At 39.8% G+C, this 17453-nt stretch overlaps 1 protein-coding gene across 8 annotated transcripts in view; it reads left to right on the top strand.

Moving 5' to 3' along the window:
• ZNF521 (zinc finger protein 521) overlaps positions 1-15636 on the top strand; it is a 231687-nt gene extending 216051 nt beyond the window's left edge. For all 8 annotated transcript variants that reach the window (XM_062570240.1, XM_062570233.1, XM_062570232.1 and 5 more), the window contains one exon: positions 14806-15636. In XM_062570240.1, coding sequence (XP_062426224.1) covers positions 14806-14835 — 30 coding nt within the window. In that variant the 3' untranslated portion in view covers positions 14836-15636. The remainder of the gene's footprint in view (positions 1-14805) is intronic.
• Positions 15637-17453: the final 1817 nt, after the last annotated feature.

The raw sequence follows: 17453 nt of genomic DNA, 5'->3' as shown, positions 1-17453 counted from the left end.
TGAAAGATCACTTTGAGATGACACAGCTGAGTAGTCAGGCTGAAATCCTGGTTGGTATTTTATTAATTTTGCACCAAGATAAATCCTGAAATTCTGACAAACTCCATGACAGGTGAAATTCCTTCTTGCAGAATCTGCTCAGCAAGAGGCTGCTCATTTCGTTCTGTTCGGAGGCAGGCAACAGGAGGGCAGCTTTATAATCAGCCCTCAAAGGACCCCCAGCCGCCCCAGAGCCTTGGACTGATTGAATAACTCCTGGGCCTCTTCCCCTAGGCCTCCATCAGCAGGGGTCCTGTGGAAAGCAATCTCCCGCAGACTGGCACTGAAGTGAGCTTTAAACTACTATTTTCTGCTCTCCAGAGGAGCCTGGAGTACTAAAAGATAGATGGACTGCAGATATTTTATGAGAAACTGTCAGAAGAAGAGCAGAGTAAATGTTTTTTTTCCCTCCTTCTTTGAGTCACACGCTACATCACTGTAGAATTTTTCCCCAGAATCTTTTACATTTAAAGTTTGCAATTAATTGGTTGCTAACCTTAATTTTTCCTTCTCCTTTCTCTTTCCTTCTTTCCCTCCCTCTTCTTCTTTTCTTTTTTTTTTTTTCCTTAAATATTCACTCGGAGGCCCTTTGCTTAACCACAGTTGCAGAAAATCAGTACCATTTGCACTGAAATATTTATAATGACAGAATGAAAAATTGGATTCATTTTCTGGCCTGTAGCCGAACAGTCTGCAACTTTGTGCAGCATTGTTTAGCATCTCTCATTCCTTCCTTTCACTCGACTCATTTTCAGACACACACACACACACGCTGCCCATGCTTCAGAGGAATGCTAAGCAAAATGCAGAGCCATTTTTAATCTCAGCCTTGAGAAAACAACTTATTTCTAATCTTACCGCCATTTGTGGGGGGGGGGGGGGGGGATAAAAAGGGGAGGCATGAGAAGCACATAGAACACCTCTTACAGGAGAGATTAGAAAGGATGACATGCAATAATCTGTTCTGTACAGTAAAGCAGAGTACAGCTGGAATTCAGCAAGTTGCTTCAATGTATTGCTAGGGAGGCAGTGTGTGCACTTAGCACCAGGCTGGATAGCAGGATCTGCCTGCTAATCCCTGCTCTGCCACTAATTCCCTCTGTGGCCTTGGGAAATTCATTTGCCCACGAAGGAAGAGGTTTTCAAAAGCTCCCTTTTGCGCATGAACGCAAACTGTGCCTGTAAAAATGCCCTGTGCTTCCTTGCACATCCAGAAAAGTGAGGATGCTGGAACTGTACATATTTACTTCCCTCGCAGCAATGGTGTGAAGGTGAAGTGGTTGATGTTTGCAAAGTGCTTTGAAAATGAAAGTACGGATCCTCAGGCTCCAATTTGCATCCCCTGCCAGTATAAAAGGTACCTTAGTCAGACAGCTAAGGATTCCCTTAATATGCAGCAGTCAGTATGCAACAGTCCCTGTGTATTTTGCTAGCTGGTTCTGTATCACTCGCTCCCTTTTTGTCCTCACAGGCTTGTCTCGACTCCGATGAATTCTAGGGAGTCTTAATTCATTTAACAGTCCCATGGGGGCTGTTACAAGTTGGCATAAGTTCAGTCAGCTTTAACATGGAGACTGAGTTGACCCAAGATTTGAATGTTTAGGCCACAAGAGTTTCCAAAAATACAAGCTGATCTTATAGAAATGAGTCTGAAAATGGACAGAATTTACCAGAGAATGATAAGTTTCTACAGATGTTGGACTATTCTGCAGGAAATAATAGAGAAATGTATCTCTGAAAAGCAGTGATTCCAACAGCCCTTAGAAATGAATCTCTGGTGAGTTCTGTAGACTGTTTGACAACTGTGTTAGTTTCTGAAAAAGCCCTGTAGCCAAAACGTTAATCCCTAGTGCCTAAAAGAGGCGTGCTGGGATCATACAGGGTCACTTAAGTAAGTGGATTGGATTTGGGGATAGATTCTGCAAGGTACTAAGTACCTCCTGAAAGTGTAGGCACCTGAAAATGCCTGCCAAGCTTCAAAAATGTTGTCTTAACCACTTCAAATTCATAATATGGCACTATTGCTGATAGTGGGTATCTGTGTACAGTACTAAGCTCTAATCTCTGTTCCACATGACTTACCTGACCCCCAAAATTTTCTTTTGGTTTCTGAAGTTAGAGCTTCAAAATGTTGACCCTCTAAGTAGAACTAGGAGCACAGTCCAAGCAGGTGTGTCTGTGAGCTGTAGGAAGCAACAGACGTCTGCTCTAAGCATCGGCACAGCTCAGTTAGCACTGCATAGCAGCCTGTAGTTTGTGAGCAATGCCTACTTCTTTATCATTCAGAAGTTTCTCACTGACTTGCAAATTTGCCTTTTTATTGTGTTCCCAAAGATAGTTTGACAGGTCAGGCTGAAGTGATGAGTGTTCTGACACAAACTGCACTGTGACTTAGAAATTTTGCCTACAGTTGTTTTACTGTAGTGTTACTTTGATTTGAAAAGGAACTTTCTACAAAGTGGTGTGTTTTAGGATATAACAAAAAAATTCCAATATTGTGCTGCATGTATTCCAGGGACTTTCTGCTTAACCCTTGTTATTGCTTTCTGTTTTTTCTTTTTCTTCTTTGTATTTGTAAATCAAGAACAGCATAATTTTCATAATTTTTTAACAGTTACTGTGAAAGAAAGTAATAGAAACCAGAAAGAATGTGAGTTTTAATTGCAAATATTAAGTATGTTTTTAAACTGACATTTTGAGAGTAGATCTCCTGACAACTTGATGACATTTTAAAGGAAAGCTTTACCCCAGAGTAAACTTCTTTCAAATCCAGACGTGTTTCTTTGGTAGAGCTGACCAGAACACAAATATACAGATGTGGAAAATGTCTTATGATGCTGAGAAGATTTGCAGGGACAATAGGATATAGACCACAGCAAAGTGACAGTACAGATCTTGCTGATGCTAATGATATGGTGCAGAACTGTATTGAACATCAGAGACTGTAAGAGCAGCCCCCAAACAAATGTTTTATCTCATTCCCAAAGACAGTACCTTTCGGGGAAAGCTGCTTTCTCTGTGGGCCTGAATCTTTGTGTTGCTTCTGTTTTTCTGTTTGGTATGTCAGTCTCTTTAGTAAAGTTATTAGTTTATAAATTTTGCCAAGGTAAAGTAACTGTGAGAGCTTTAAATTAGAATAAGTGCCACTTCTGTGTGGCAAGTTCCTTTGAGGACTGATTAGAAAGCAGGCCTCCTGTTGCCTGCCCCTTTATGCATGGCAGTATTGCTGTGTACTTGTTTATAGCTTACCTTTGAATTTATATAAGTGTGTGCTGTGGTATGATGAATCGCTCTCAGATAGAGAAGATTCTGCTGTTATTCTGGGATCAAGCTAATACTTCACTTTAAAGAGTTATTTTAATTAGGTGGGTTTTATTGTAATGAATTAAAATTAACTTGGAGTAGCAATTTATATAAGACTATGAGGGTTATAGATTAACCTCACCATAGCTACAGCACATCTTTTTGTAAAGGAATTAAAGTTCTGTATTTCGGACAGCTTGGCGCTAAACATAGGCAGCAAATGAAAGTAAGTGGTATCTCCAGTTATTTTCCCTCCTAAATGTGATTCTTTTCACTTGATTGAAAGATTACCATGCTGAAAAAATAGTCCTAACAAGCAACAAGAGGTGAAAGCGGCAGCTGCGAAAGGCTGGATTCACTGGCAGGAGATAGCCTAGGACACACGAGTACCACAGCATCACAAACCTAGCCCAGAGTTGGGGAGCGGGGGGGCAGCATTTCTTGGACTGCCAGTGCCGGGTCAAGGCTGGCTCTAATGACATATCTGGCTTGTTATGTGTCACTGGCCAGATGTGTGATGGCAAACAGAATGACCGGACACGGAGAAAGACACTCAGAAGGAGGATACTTCTTTCCTCATGGGGAGCAAAGAAAAAGGCTTAGAAAAATGCTTCATTCTGTAATAGTTCTTATTTGGGGGGAAAAAATTTAAAATGTAGGATTTGGACTTAAAAGGGGTAAGACTTTACTGTCTTGCTCCTTGTGTAGGCTTTGAGTCCAGCAGAAAGTGAGAGAAAAATGCCTCACATTCAGCTGTGGTTGCATTTTACACTTCTTTTAGACAAATACAAGTGACAACAAAGCAGAAGACAATAGAAAATCTAGACTTCTTCATTTTACAACCAACAACCACAATGAGAAACATAAAATTTTATTGCCCTGGTACCAGATGTCAGTAAGCGCTCCAGATTTATTGATTTACAGTGTCTGTACTAAAAAAAATTAGATGTGGTGATTTTGTTTAAAAAGGCACAATAGCATTCTGGTCTCTCAAAAAGTCACCTACTGGTACAACCTGGGCACTGCTTTTATCAGTTGAATTCCTTGGACTGGAAAAGGAGAGAGCTCAAATGATGTTCTAAGAACATAACATTTCAGTACAGAGTCCTTAACTATCCAGATGGTTGCCAGCTCTGAAGGGATAAAAATTGTCCTTATTAATTTATCTTCTAAAGTGTATTCGTAATACACCAAGCACACCACATAACCACTATGCCAGTTCCCACTCCTCCTTGTCTGAAGAGCCATAGGAAGAAGGGCTGTAAGATTTCCAAGATGGGTTGGCACAGTGACCAGTGTGAACAAAGTCAGAACAGGGTCTATGGGGGCCCCAGCTTATCAGCTCAGGAACCTTTGGGTGTTACCGTCAAACCTGCTCAATCTGCCTTTCCTCACAAACTACCTTGAAGGAAAAAGAGATGAGCCAAAGTGCAGCTGAGTCTGGGGTTGAACATCAACATTCAGAAGAGGAAGAGAACTAGCAGGGCCCATAGTCTTTCCTACTCTTTTGTACACATTTTAGGATTAAGAGGGGCACATTTTTAGCTGTGCTCTTGATTTTGGGCTTCAAAACATGCACCAGTCTGTTCATATCAAAATATGCACCAATCTATTCATACATTCTCTAATTGGGTGTGTGGATGCTTACTACCTGGCTACTTACCACGTACAATTTCCATGTACAAAAGCTGGTTTGGTGATTTTAAAGAGTGAGCTGCTGTGGAGTTTACTTTTAGGTTAGTGACTTACTTTGTGTTAATCTTAGGCTGATCCATACACTGCAGTGTGCTGAGTGCTGTTGTACAAGGCACCGTGCGTGACTGGCAATACACAAGGAATCCAAATTCCAAGATATCCTTGTGTCAACTGATAAGCGTAATACCCTCCATAATGTCAGCAGGTAGCAAGGTGAATCTGATGATCAGTACGAGTGTGGCATGCATCTGTCTGTATAATCAGAGTGAAGACAAGTCACAACGCTTTTCTTTCAGACTGTATCAAGAAACTTGTAATATCACTTGTAATTTTGTTCAAAGGAATTCTTGTACGTGCATTAGTGTAAAGCTGGAAAGGATCATTGTTTTAAAGGTTGCCCTTTGCCTATAAATCACTGCATATAAAGCACTGTGTTCTTCCCCCTTTTAAATGGATGACTTTTTGAATCCTATGGGCAGGAGCTTAAATTCTGGATCCGCCAGTCAGTTTAAGATTTGAAATCAATGCACTGATCTGAGGGTTACTCTGCTCTAAATCAGAAAGCCCAGAATGGAAGTCTGGGGAGAAGTAGGTCCACTTGGAAGGGTTCTTCTGCCAACTTGTAGAAAACTGCATTACTGACTGAATAGATGTGTATAAAATGCAGTTTCATTTGTCAATTTAATCCCTGAAAAGACCTATCAGAATTCAGTGAGGAGGAGAAAAACAGGAGGAGCAGGCAACATGTACTGTTTCCAACAGGACATTTCTGTGCAATTATCAATTTAAGCTTCCATTATTTGTCACTAATTACTGCACTGAGCTCTTAAATATTTAGTAGTAGTTTGTTTAATTGGGTTTGACCTATAAAGGAATCTGTACATCACATAGCTCTACTTACAGGATCTGATTCCTCCCTCTTAGCTAGGCAAATTTGTATTCACGTGAGATGAACACATATTGTCAGACAAGAATTTTTTGTTGTCTTTTTTTACCTCTCTCCCTTTCTCTTCCAAGATTCATCTTTAAAGTATCTAAAATTAGAGCACGAAGTAGGAGTACTGCTCATGGATGTTAAATGGGAGGGAGGTCAAACTTAACCTTGTTTACAGATGTTGTAGTTTAGAAAGCACTAGCATTATAAATTAAACATAACAAGGAAAAAAAAAATAAAGCATAGCAACTACTAGCCCATGAACACATCTGTCTCTAAAACACTGACTTAATCCCTGAATATCTTATTAGGCAGTATTTCCTATCAAAGCTTTTTGTCCCCTGTTACTCTACTGTACAGTAGCTGCAGATAAACGTGGATTTGTTCAGCTTTGGTTTCTGCTTACTCTTGTGCCTGGCTGTGTGTGATGTGGTGAAGGGACCTTTGGCTGTCCCCTCTGCAGAGGGTGTGCAAAAAGCCACCTCTGTTGGCCTGTTCTTGTTTGGCTGTCTCTCATAACTCCCTTGATTTCAGTGGAGTTTCTCTTAATGCATACCTAGTTAATCATAATCATGTTTTGGAATAATATTCTGTATTTCTCAGAATATTATATATAATACTCTGTAAATCTCAGAAGTATATATAATACTCTATATTTCTCAGAAGTACATTGTTTCCCCTTTTTTTATTTAAGCTTTTATTCGCACTTAGTGAACCCTCTTCTTATTAGGGGAAGAAAAGCTAATTTAAAACATTTGCAGTGTCACAAAAGCCTTGTTTTTCTACAAACAGGATGTATGCCTGGTTCCTGAGCAACAGCACAGCCCCTCTGCAGCATAAATAAAAAAGAGAGATTCCCTGATTTTGGTGAATTGTCAATTAGTCTAACCAGCTGTAAACCAGTCCTAACCATTGCGCTTTCTTCCCGCTGCCATCATTTTATTGTTTATCAGAGTGTATATATATACACCTTGCCCCTACATTGAGACACACCTTACCCAGAGCATAAAAGATTGTCATAAATTCCAGAGCATTTCAGTAAACCTCAAGCAGGGGAAAGGATGCTTAAGAGAGGCTGCTATCAGGCACTGTAGATTAGAGCACCCTTGAAGCTGCTCTGATTTATATCAGGGGCTTAAGCCAGGAGCCCTTGCAACCTCTGTGATCAAGGAGGTGCAAAGATGATGCACAACCACTTTTGTTTGTGTCTCTTCACTTCTGGTTGACAGTGATGAAGGTCTTATTTGTTGTCCCTCAAAATGTATGACATTCTTTTCCATACAGCAGATATATGTATATATATATGCACCTATGTATAGCAATCAATCCAAAAAGGAATCATTAACATTTTACTAGTGGCTTTATGGAAGTCTCTGAAGAAAAATAGATGTCTTTTTTTTTTTTTTTTTTTTTTTTTTTTTTTTTTTTTTTAATTTCAGTTTGCATACCTGGCAGCATGCTATACAGAGGTTTTTATGACTTTGCTTTCTCTCACCCAGCTGGAAATTTTTGAGTAGGAGAACCAGAACAGTGGGACTTGTACAGAAATATTACTGAGTGAATGATCATGGTAATGACCAGTCACATCATTTCAGAGTCACTAACATACCAGATCAAATAGCTTAGGTGAACGAAGTTATGTGAATAACTGCAGTTCAGTTCAGTTTTGACTTTCTCAAATGAGAAAAGAGGAAAGACTTGACTTCAAAGTCTGGTAACAACTCTCCACACATAAGTGGTATTTGCAGGTACATAGCTTCTCTTGCCCCCCCTCCCCCTTTTTTTTCTGTAGTTCAGATCAAATGCCTATTTTGCCAGAAATCTCTGGTTTCAGAAGTTGTATTTTCTTAGGTTCATGGTGGTGGTCAAATTTGACTTGGATGAGACTCCATCACAGCCTGCCTTAGCCCATTTAAAAGTTCACTAATATGGCTCCCGCTGTGTCAGCCTCACTGTAGTCCTGAAGATGTTGGTTATGGGCACACCTTGCCTGTAATTTTTTCTGTCCTCTCCTGAAAGTCTCCATTTGGCTTCCTATTTTTCACCTATTACAAACCATCAGACGTCATCTCCTTTCCAGCTTCCGCATTCATTCAGGATGATCTGACTAGTGACTTCACATGTGCATCTATTTTTGTGACAGAAACAATGTCATTTCTGGGATCCACCACATTAGAAATATATGTTAGTTCCAAGATTTCAGATATAATAGTTTAAATTAATTTATTGTGTTTTTGAAGGGAGGACAGGAACCTGGGGGGAAAATAATCTATTGTCACAATCATCTTTTGATCAGCTTCAGATGAACCTGCCTTCTGTATTTTGCCTATATCAAAAATACAGAATTGTTTAAGTCTGAGCATTCATAGATACTCTGTCAGTAAAACTAAGGGTTCTAGCATAGCATAGAATGGACATAGATGTGTCCCTGCAGCAGAGTTATAACATTCAGCTAATTCATTTAGTGGAGGTGCATTGAGAAGGGGGTTGCCCTTATTTTATCAACACAGATAAATCCCACTTACACTACATATTTACCTGCCTTGTAACTGCGTCTGAGAGAGTCTACATTAACAGCATCTCCTTAACTGCTTGCAATAGCAGTGGACCTGGACCCTTAAGGTTTTGGTGCATTGAAAGAAAGCTTACTGCTTTCAGATGCTTTGAAATGGTCCAGATATTCTACTGAAACCAGCTCCTGACTGTGCAGATTTCGTTTCATGTGTGATTTGGGGCTGGCTGATCCTCTTCCTCTCCTGGGATGAACATCAGGAAAAAAAATCCTAACCCTGAGGTCTGTGATGCTGTGAAATAGTCTCCCAAGAGAAGCATTGGAAGCTCTAATTAAAATTGGATTGGGCAAAACACTTGAAATTACACTATAGGCAATAATCCGACGCTGGCAAGATAGGTGGAGAAAACGCCCTAATGGGTCTTTTCTGTCTTTAAATTCTATGAATTCTTGTTCTTTTCTTTTATTATGCTATTCCACCTTTTTTTAATGGTGACACAGTGTCATCTAGAAAGGATTATAAGATGCTATTATGAGCTGAATAAGATGGTGTTAAATGTCAAAAGAAAATGCAACAGTTTCTCTGCAGGTTTGCAGTGATTATATGGAGACCAGAAAAAGAGAAACTGTGTAAGTGAGGGACATCAGTGCAGTGTTTCTCATCTGTAAGGCAGTGGCAAACAACTGCAATATACATGTTTATCATTTTGACATTGCATTTCATATTTTCTGCTTATGAAGAATAGCTACATTCCACCAAACCTAACACAGATGTGGAAAAGTCCTTTACTATAACTGTGTGCCTCACTCAGATTGCTAGAGACATCTTCTATCTAAATGTTTCAGATATCCCCAAAGCCTCAGATTAAATAATATCTTTTTACATCTTAATTTATAGTGTGTATTTAATCTTAGTATCTCACAAATCTAAATATCTCATCAATATAGTCTTGGGTATAATCATAATACAGTTTACCAGGAAAAAACCCTGCTATAATGTAATGAGACTTTGACAAGAAATTGTATACTGCAGTACCGAAGCAGCACAGGCTTGAGGAAAGGGTAGAAAAATCAGGCTTTGCTGAGATTTTCCTTAAAGTTATAGTTATGTCTGAATAAGTTTCGTTTGTTTGTTTTCAGTGTTAGCACTTTATAGCCCCCTTTCCCTTTCCCCTGCACTTCTTTCCATATGATGTAATATTTCACCAGTTCCCGATGCAGAGCTTTCTGTGTAAGAAGCCTTATATCATGACAAGCAGCTAAGTAATGAAGCATCGGACTGAAGATCTGGAAAACATGTTGACACTGTGAAACTGAATTTTTGATTCAGCATTAACATTACACTTAAGGTTTTGCTGGGCTTGCCTTTTTCACCTTCCTTTCTTTCTTCCCCTTCAGTTCTGGAAAATCCAACATCCGGTATTAGCTGTAGACAGTTTGAAAAGTGTGGTACAGGGTAAGAAGTTTGGAATAAAAAGAAGGGAAGAGAAGCAGAAAATCTTGATTAGAAAGTATAATTTAATAGAACGTGTATTGAACAAAATGTATTGATTAATGTGGAAGATATAGTACTTATATTGATTCAAACTAGAGATTTAGTACTAAAAGCTGTAAGCCAAAAAGCTGTTGCAGATTGCTACAAAAGTCAGTTTAATGCTGTCCTTGAGAATGCCTTCACAAAGAAATTCTTCTAATGTTTGAGGAGTAGGTAGAATGCGGTATATGTCAGTTTGATCCCGGAGGGTTTTATTTTGTACTCTAATAGCTGTTACGAGCCTACATTATATCCAAGGAGTAATTTTCCTTAGGGGTGCCCAGCTCGCTTTGTGTCAATATTCTAGCATTTTAAGTCACGTACAGTATATGCTTCTGGGAACAGTGCAGGAGCCAGCCAGACTCATAATGGTCTGCATTCATTAATAAAGGCAGAAGCTTCTGTCCCTCCATTGCCCACTACAGGGATGCCTCCCTGGTCTTCAGGGACCCGTACAGACACATTTAAAGAAAGCTTTATTTTGAGTGGGCAGGAGATGAAATGCAGGACTTGCAGGCATTTCCTAAGTCAGCTCTATGCCCGAGCACAGGGGTGACCTTAATGGGTCAGAGAAGAATGCAGGTCAAAAGACTTATTATCCAGCCTGTTGGAAACCAATTGCTTTTGTTAAAAAAAAAAATTGTGGTGCTTAAAGGTTGATAGCAATGTAGAGTTCTGTTTTACAACCTGCAACTATATTGCAGTGCAGTAGGATATTTTCCTTTTTGAATACAAAAAAATAAAACGAAGATCATCCGTAATGTACACGGATAAAGGATTCTAGGTAACTGGTAACAAGTGGGGTACCATAATTAGTTAATCAGTGATGATTGATTACTTGTGTTTGTATTCTTGAACTGAGGGGAAAATAACATGCTGCTGTGGTACTCTTACCATCTGTTGAAAGAATGCATCTACATTTCATCTTTATATTTCTTTACTTGAACCCTCTTTGCACGGGTTTACAGCTGCAGCCATGTTTTGTTTCTTCTAGTCGTAAGAAACAGAAGTTCTACTGAAAAAGAATGCAGCCGCAGTTCACATTAAAGATTTTAATGGGATAGTGAGTCTGTGGTTATCTATGGATATTTTTTTCTTCATGCATTTTGATGCCGTGGGTGGGAATTTTTTGCTAGCTAATAAATCTCGTGTTCTGTCTGAAATAAAAAAACATACACCAGACAACAACAACTATTACCTCTTTTGTCTCAAGTGTTTCTGCAAAGAAATCTTTTTTTATTTTTTTGCGGAGGAGATTCTTCCACCCAGTGTAACACTGAAATGAGGGCATGTTTTTAACTCACTAACACTAACCATGGGGACACCCCAAAGCATTTTATGCAGAAAAGGGGTGGCATATAATGTTTATAGCACCTCGCACACAATTCGGATTCTGGGTTCATGTGACAGGTTCTGCTATGGAAAAACCTCAGGCTCTAGAAACAAGGCAAATACATTTTAAGACTTCATTTTCCATGTAAAGTATGTTGAATTCAGATTCTCTCAGATAATATAGTATGTGCTTTCTAAATAATACCAAGATAGAGAAACTGGGGTTGTACAACAGTTTTTCTGGTTTGGTTTGTTTCTAATGTGGTAGCAAATGTGGTGACAGACAGACCTTCTCCTTCACTGTTCCTCCATTTTGTGCATGCAAAGCTCACGTTTGTGTCTGCAAACTAGTTTCTATTCCTGAAATCAAAAGCATTTGGAAATTTTAACTTAGCCATTGCTGAAGTCCAGGAAGAAGTATCTTAGTAGAATAATTTTTCCTTTCCCTTGCTAAGCAGGAAATAAAAATTTTTGCTTCACAGGGAGACTACCTCATGACTAAACAGATGTGTATACGTGCAATCAAATTTGGGGGAAGCAAAGAAGGGCAGCGTCTGATACCTTTTGCTCTTAGTTAAATTACTCCTGTCTGCCAAACGAATACACTAGTTGCTCCAAACTCAAGCAAACTGTTTTGAAGTTTCTGGAGGAGGCAGATTTCCAACTTGCACGCTGGATATTTAGCGAAGGGCAGCCCGCTCTCCGCGCCACCCGGGGGGCTCTTCGCTCTGATACTGTGCTCTCCCACGGCCCTGCAGCGCCGGGTTCTGCTTTGCCCCCGCTGCGGGAGCCGCCAGCGCCAGGCGGGCGGGCAGCGCGCCGCGCGCGAGGCGGCCAGCGCAGCGCGGCCGAGGTCTGCTGGGTGGGTAGTAGAGGAGAATCTTGCCCTAAATTTTTAAACACAGCACCCCTCATAAAAACAACAACAGTTCATAACCGGGATTAATGTTTGCAATTTTCAGTCACTCAGACGTGGGGTCTCCAATAGCTGGCTTTCGGTGAAGTGGAATATGGCTCTCTGGGGGATTACAGAATTTTGCTCCTTTTCTTATCTCTGCCTTCCCATCCTTCGCCTGCTCGTCCTGTCAATGTTGTGCTGCTGAGGTGCTTTCACTTTTTTTTTCTTTCTTTGATACTTAGCCAAATAGTCATTTCTCCCTAATCTCGCTCACTTTTGGGGAACAGTAATTACTTTGGCACCTGTGTTCTCTTTTGACTGTTTGCAGTAAGTACAGTTGCCTGTTTAAGCCTAAACTCAAAGCATTTCCTAATGTCTGCATCCTGCCCTGTCATGTTTTCCTCAGCAACTCTTGTTTTCTTCTGCTATCTCTAGAGAATCTCATTTTGCACCAGGGCACAGGAGTCAGGGACACTGAGAGCAAGGGCAAGTCAGTCCTTGTTCCACGTTTTATTTTGTCTCCCTCACGTTTGGACCCTTTATTTTTTACTCAGAAATGTCGCTGCAGCTACAGTTACAGCAATGCTTTCGACTGTTTCACATGCTGCCGTTCATCCAGACCCAAACTGATTATGCATTTTTCAGTTAGTTAGAAGAAATAAAAAATAGGAATAACTGACACATGCTCTCCCTCAGCAGACTGAAAACAAAAGGCATCTCCCCAAATATCTCTCTGCAATATAACAACTGGTAAATAACTTTAACTACTCAAAACGAATTAGAAATCTGAATTCAGGCTGACACCCCATATTTAACATGTCCTGTTGTTTCTAGGTACTGCCAGGTCTCCAATAAGCCTGTTGTGTTATGCTGTAAGTGCTGCAATAAATGGACACAACAGGATGACAAAAGAGCTGACTGTCAGGCTTAACTCTTAATTTCCCTGCTTTTGTGGTTTAAAGTCAGAGCCCATTACCTGTGACCAGCCAACATTTTACTCTGCAGTGTATTGTTACTGCTTTACAGCATTTTTCAAATGCTTTTATGTGAAGGATATGAAGCTAGATGAAATCAACTGGTAGAGTGTATTTTTTTAACACTCTCTGGCCTTGGACAGTCTGGAATTCCTGCCATCAGCATTAAATCATTTTGTATTCACATCTGGAAACTGCATCTTCGAGTGTCACTGGGTCATTTTCCTTTAATCTTGAGAATGGCACTAGATTAAAAATTCCTCAGTCTTACTGTAAGATCTTTTCCTTGCCAAATGTCCCATGAACTATTGTTTGTGTGTGTGCATAGTTTAAGGAAAGAAAAAGGGAGGGAGAACTATCAGATGGGTCTGCAATCATGCTGTATTTCACATTTGTTTTGCCAAGGCTGTTTTTATGTGTCTTTTCATGGGTGGCTCTGGAGGGTATGGTTCAGTAGATGTTCACTTCATTGAAAATGATGGCTGTCTTCTGGGAACAGGTTCATCCTGAAGTGTGCTAGTCCAAAGGAGTTTGAAGACAGATTAACCTAATAAAGCAGGATAAGGGGCCTGCACATGATAGGAGCAAATTGTGGGATACAACACCCTTCCCCTCTGAGTCATTGGCCCAAATCTGGCCCAGATCACTGGAGGCAAAATTCGTAACTATTCAATGGCTACCCACTTGTCTATGAAATAGCATTCACAGACTTTTCCCCATTTTCTGTGGAGCTAGTTTACCCTGCAGAAAATTTAACATGTACTGGATTGACTCATTGCTCTCGGCTTGATGCTTGTGAAGGATCTGAGCCAGTGCAAGTGTTGAAATAGCATCTCTCATCCTTAAAAATGATTGACTCCATTAGGGCAGTGATATGAGAAAGGGTGAAACTTGTTTGCTACTAGATATGATGTTCATTCGTTGTGTGGGAAAGGAGAATTTCAGGCTCCCAAAGTCTGTGCTATGTCACCTTGAGTAAGGCAGTACACTCACCTGAGGAAAAAGATCTGTGGTTTTTGGTGACTAAAGGAAGAGCTGTTGCAGCTCCTGTTTTCTCATCAGACTTTGAGTTCTGCACTGGATGCAGAATGGCTCTTACCACAATATACTGTGCTCCTGTTTAGGCGGAAATGGGTTTTAATGTAATAAACCACTTGAAGCGATGCCGCAGTCTAGGAAGCAGAGTCCAATTATCATATTTGGGCTTTATAGGCAGCAATGTCTTTTATGAGAAATGAATGCACTCCTCATTTGCATACTATATAAATCATACACAGTATGTAAGTAGCTACCAGATACACCAAAGAAGTATGCATTTTCTCTTAGTTCAAGTCTGTTCAAGCTTACCTAGAGACATTGTATTGCCTTGTGACCTACGGAAAGAGCAGCCATGTGAAACAGCTGGGAGTAACGCTTTTGTCTGCTAGCAAACTGCTGCTGGCTACTTTAAGACAGGGAGGGATCAAAAATATTTTCTTTCCAATACATTATGTTGCATGATGTTGGTAGTATTGTTTGTGCATCTTTCTTCCACACAGAAATGCCTATCCTGTGACTAATCTCTTTCTTTTGTTTTTCTTTCAGAATCATACGATGACCCAGCATAGCAGTTAGTGCAAGGCCCATCTCTTCCAGAGAATTCTTTGTGGCACAAAAAGGGAACACGTTTTACTCTTTGCACGAAACTTTCATTGTTAATGTATATTATTCAGAAACATTGTATTGTACCATAAAACTTGTATTATCGAAACTGTTGGATGTTCATGTGTTTGAACTTTTGAGCACCGGATAGACTTCCTGTATATAAAGTGTTGCACATGTATTATGTTGTCTGATACTAAAATGGTCTTATAAAGACAAGTGGACTTGGGCCCTATTCAAGAAAGATAAAAATAATAATAATACTGTGTGAGGGGAAAAAAACAGCTTAAGAAAATGTGTCATTTTCAAGCAGGAGGGAGAAGATAATAGCTATGTTCCATTACCGCTCTGTTTGGCTTTCCTTTCATTTAAACTTCAGTCTAGAAATCTCTGTCTTTTGGTATACAAACGGATGAATTCAAGACTATTTTTTATTGCTGAAGATTCTTGCAAAAAATATGAAAAGACTCTTTCTCACAGAGCAGGAACCCATAGTTGAATAAGGCCCATATATATATTTGTAAGCCTTGCGATATGACAGATAGCATTACCATATATGCAATAGTTGTTATGTAGATTGTCAAAGAATTTTTTTTTCTGGATACCATTTGAAGCTTTGAGTGTTCAAGACTTTCCTTAATGATTTCACACAGCCAAATTCTTGAATCAGTTGAACTAACCTGTATGTTACTGTTATTAATGTTTACTCTGCGGTCTGAACCTGGAGATTACTGGAATTGTTTTCCAAGAGGAAATAAATTCAGTTTACCATTATGTGTGAGTGTGCTAGTGTCTTGTCTTTTTCCTTTGGAAATGACATTATTGCTGTTATTGCCTCTATAGTACATAAAGAACCATCAAGATCTGGAATCCCATTGCATCAGCAGCTAGGCACACGCCGGATAGGAGCAGGTCCCTTTTGGCTGAGCTGGGCGTTTAACTAGATGTAACAGGAAAAAATGCAAAGCGAATTGCACTGGAGGGTAAATCCCTATTTCTATTTACTCATTTGTTTGTTTGTTTGTTTTATGTAGCGATCTCAATATTTTCGCTCAGCGTAATGGTTGCCAGATGAGTCGCCACGTATCTTGTGTGTAATTTTACTGCACAATTCACATAGTTCAACACAATGTTATTCGATGAGTTTGGTCTAGCACTGAGAAACAGCACCACCGCAGAGGCCACAGTACCATCCTTGCCCACCGGTAGCCCCCACCGCTCCAGCTCACCTACAGAAGAGGACCAAAAATATTCTCTGCTATTTTAGTATGGTATCCTATTGCTTGAATTGCTGGATTCGTCCCATGGAAACAAATGTTGCTGAAATACTGCAGTTAAAGAGCTGCACATCACCACAGTCCAAATGGCTGGAGCTGCTTGCCTATTGCTGTCAGAGTAGATATAAAGTGTGATTTCCAGTTTGCTGAATGTCACATTTTGACTCTCCACAGATGGAGTATGGAGGGCAAAGAAGTAAAGTCTGAAAGTGTCTGGTTACTAGATATTTCAAGAAAAAATGTGTCATGTTTAAAACTCGCTTTGAGAATATAGTACAGGGCATATTTTGCCAAGTACAAAAAAGAATTCCTGGGTTTTATGTGAAAAAATCTCATTTATGCTGACAAAAGGATAAAAACACGCACAAGTACACAAGGCTTGTAAAATGCCAGTTCTATTTATAAGTCAGAAACTGTTCCTATTCTTATTCTCATTAATATATTACTCACCTCAGCCAAATTGAATGTGATGATATGTTCTTTATTTTTGACAGCTACCTTAAAGGATGTAAGACATTTCAGCCTTCATGTGTGAAAGTGTGACATATTGGTTAAGACTGAAAATAGCATGTTTCTAGTAGAGTTCAAGTATATAAGAAATATTACACCCTACTGTTTTTGTAAATGCCAGAGTGCCACTGAGTTGAGACAGATGGTAGCTGGGAAAGATGCAATCTTATAATCAAAAGCTAAAATATGTCAAAAATATGTTAGCAAGCAAAACATAGCATATTACTAGCGTCTCATGTCATGACAGCTTGCAAAACATGCAAAGATGTTGAATTTCTAGATATGTAAATAAAGTAACAGTAAACAGAGAAGCAGCAAATGTGATGAAGGCTTAATGCATTGATTGTCCCTTCAGCTGAGTGCTGGGGGGTAGAAGGGTCTGGCGGCCACAGCCAGCCCCAGATGGCCCCTAAGAGCTACTTGCCAGTATCAAGTGCTGGAATCTTCTTACCTTTTCGAAAGTAACAGGTTTCTCAGTGATACCTAAATAGCTATTTAAATAGATTATGGAAGACATCTAAACTTCCCGGTGAGAACTGAGTGTTCCTTGGGGAATTATCACAGCATTTAGAAAAAAACAACAAGAGAAGCAGATCATTTTGCTTACTGAAGAAAAGGCGCAGCTCTGTGTGCCTGCTCGTGTGTGCATTTCAGCTATGGCATGCCTTCCGCTGTCCTGGGTCAGCAACAACTAGAAAGAGCGCTTCTTAGTGTGCTGACCATAATGTGAAAAAATAAATCTATTCAAAGACTGCGTGAATAGATTGGTGGACAAGGTATCCTTTTACGTCTGAGTCTGTCTTT

This window comes from Rhea pennata, chromosome 2, assembly GCF_028389875.1.
Source record: "Rhea pennata isolate bPtePen1 chromosome 2, bPtePen1.pri, whole genome shotgun sequence".
NCBI lineage: Eukaryota > Metazoa > Chordata > Aves > Rheiformes > Rheidae > Rhea > Rhea pennata.
Note: the sequence above shows the minus strand (reverse complement) of the source record. Positions and strands in the feature narration are given on the sequence as shown.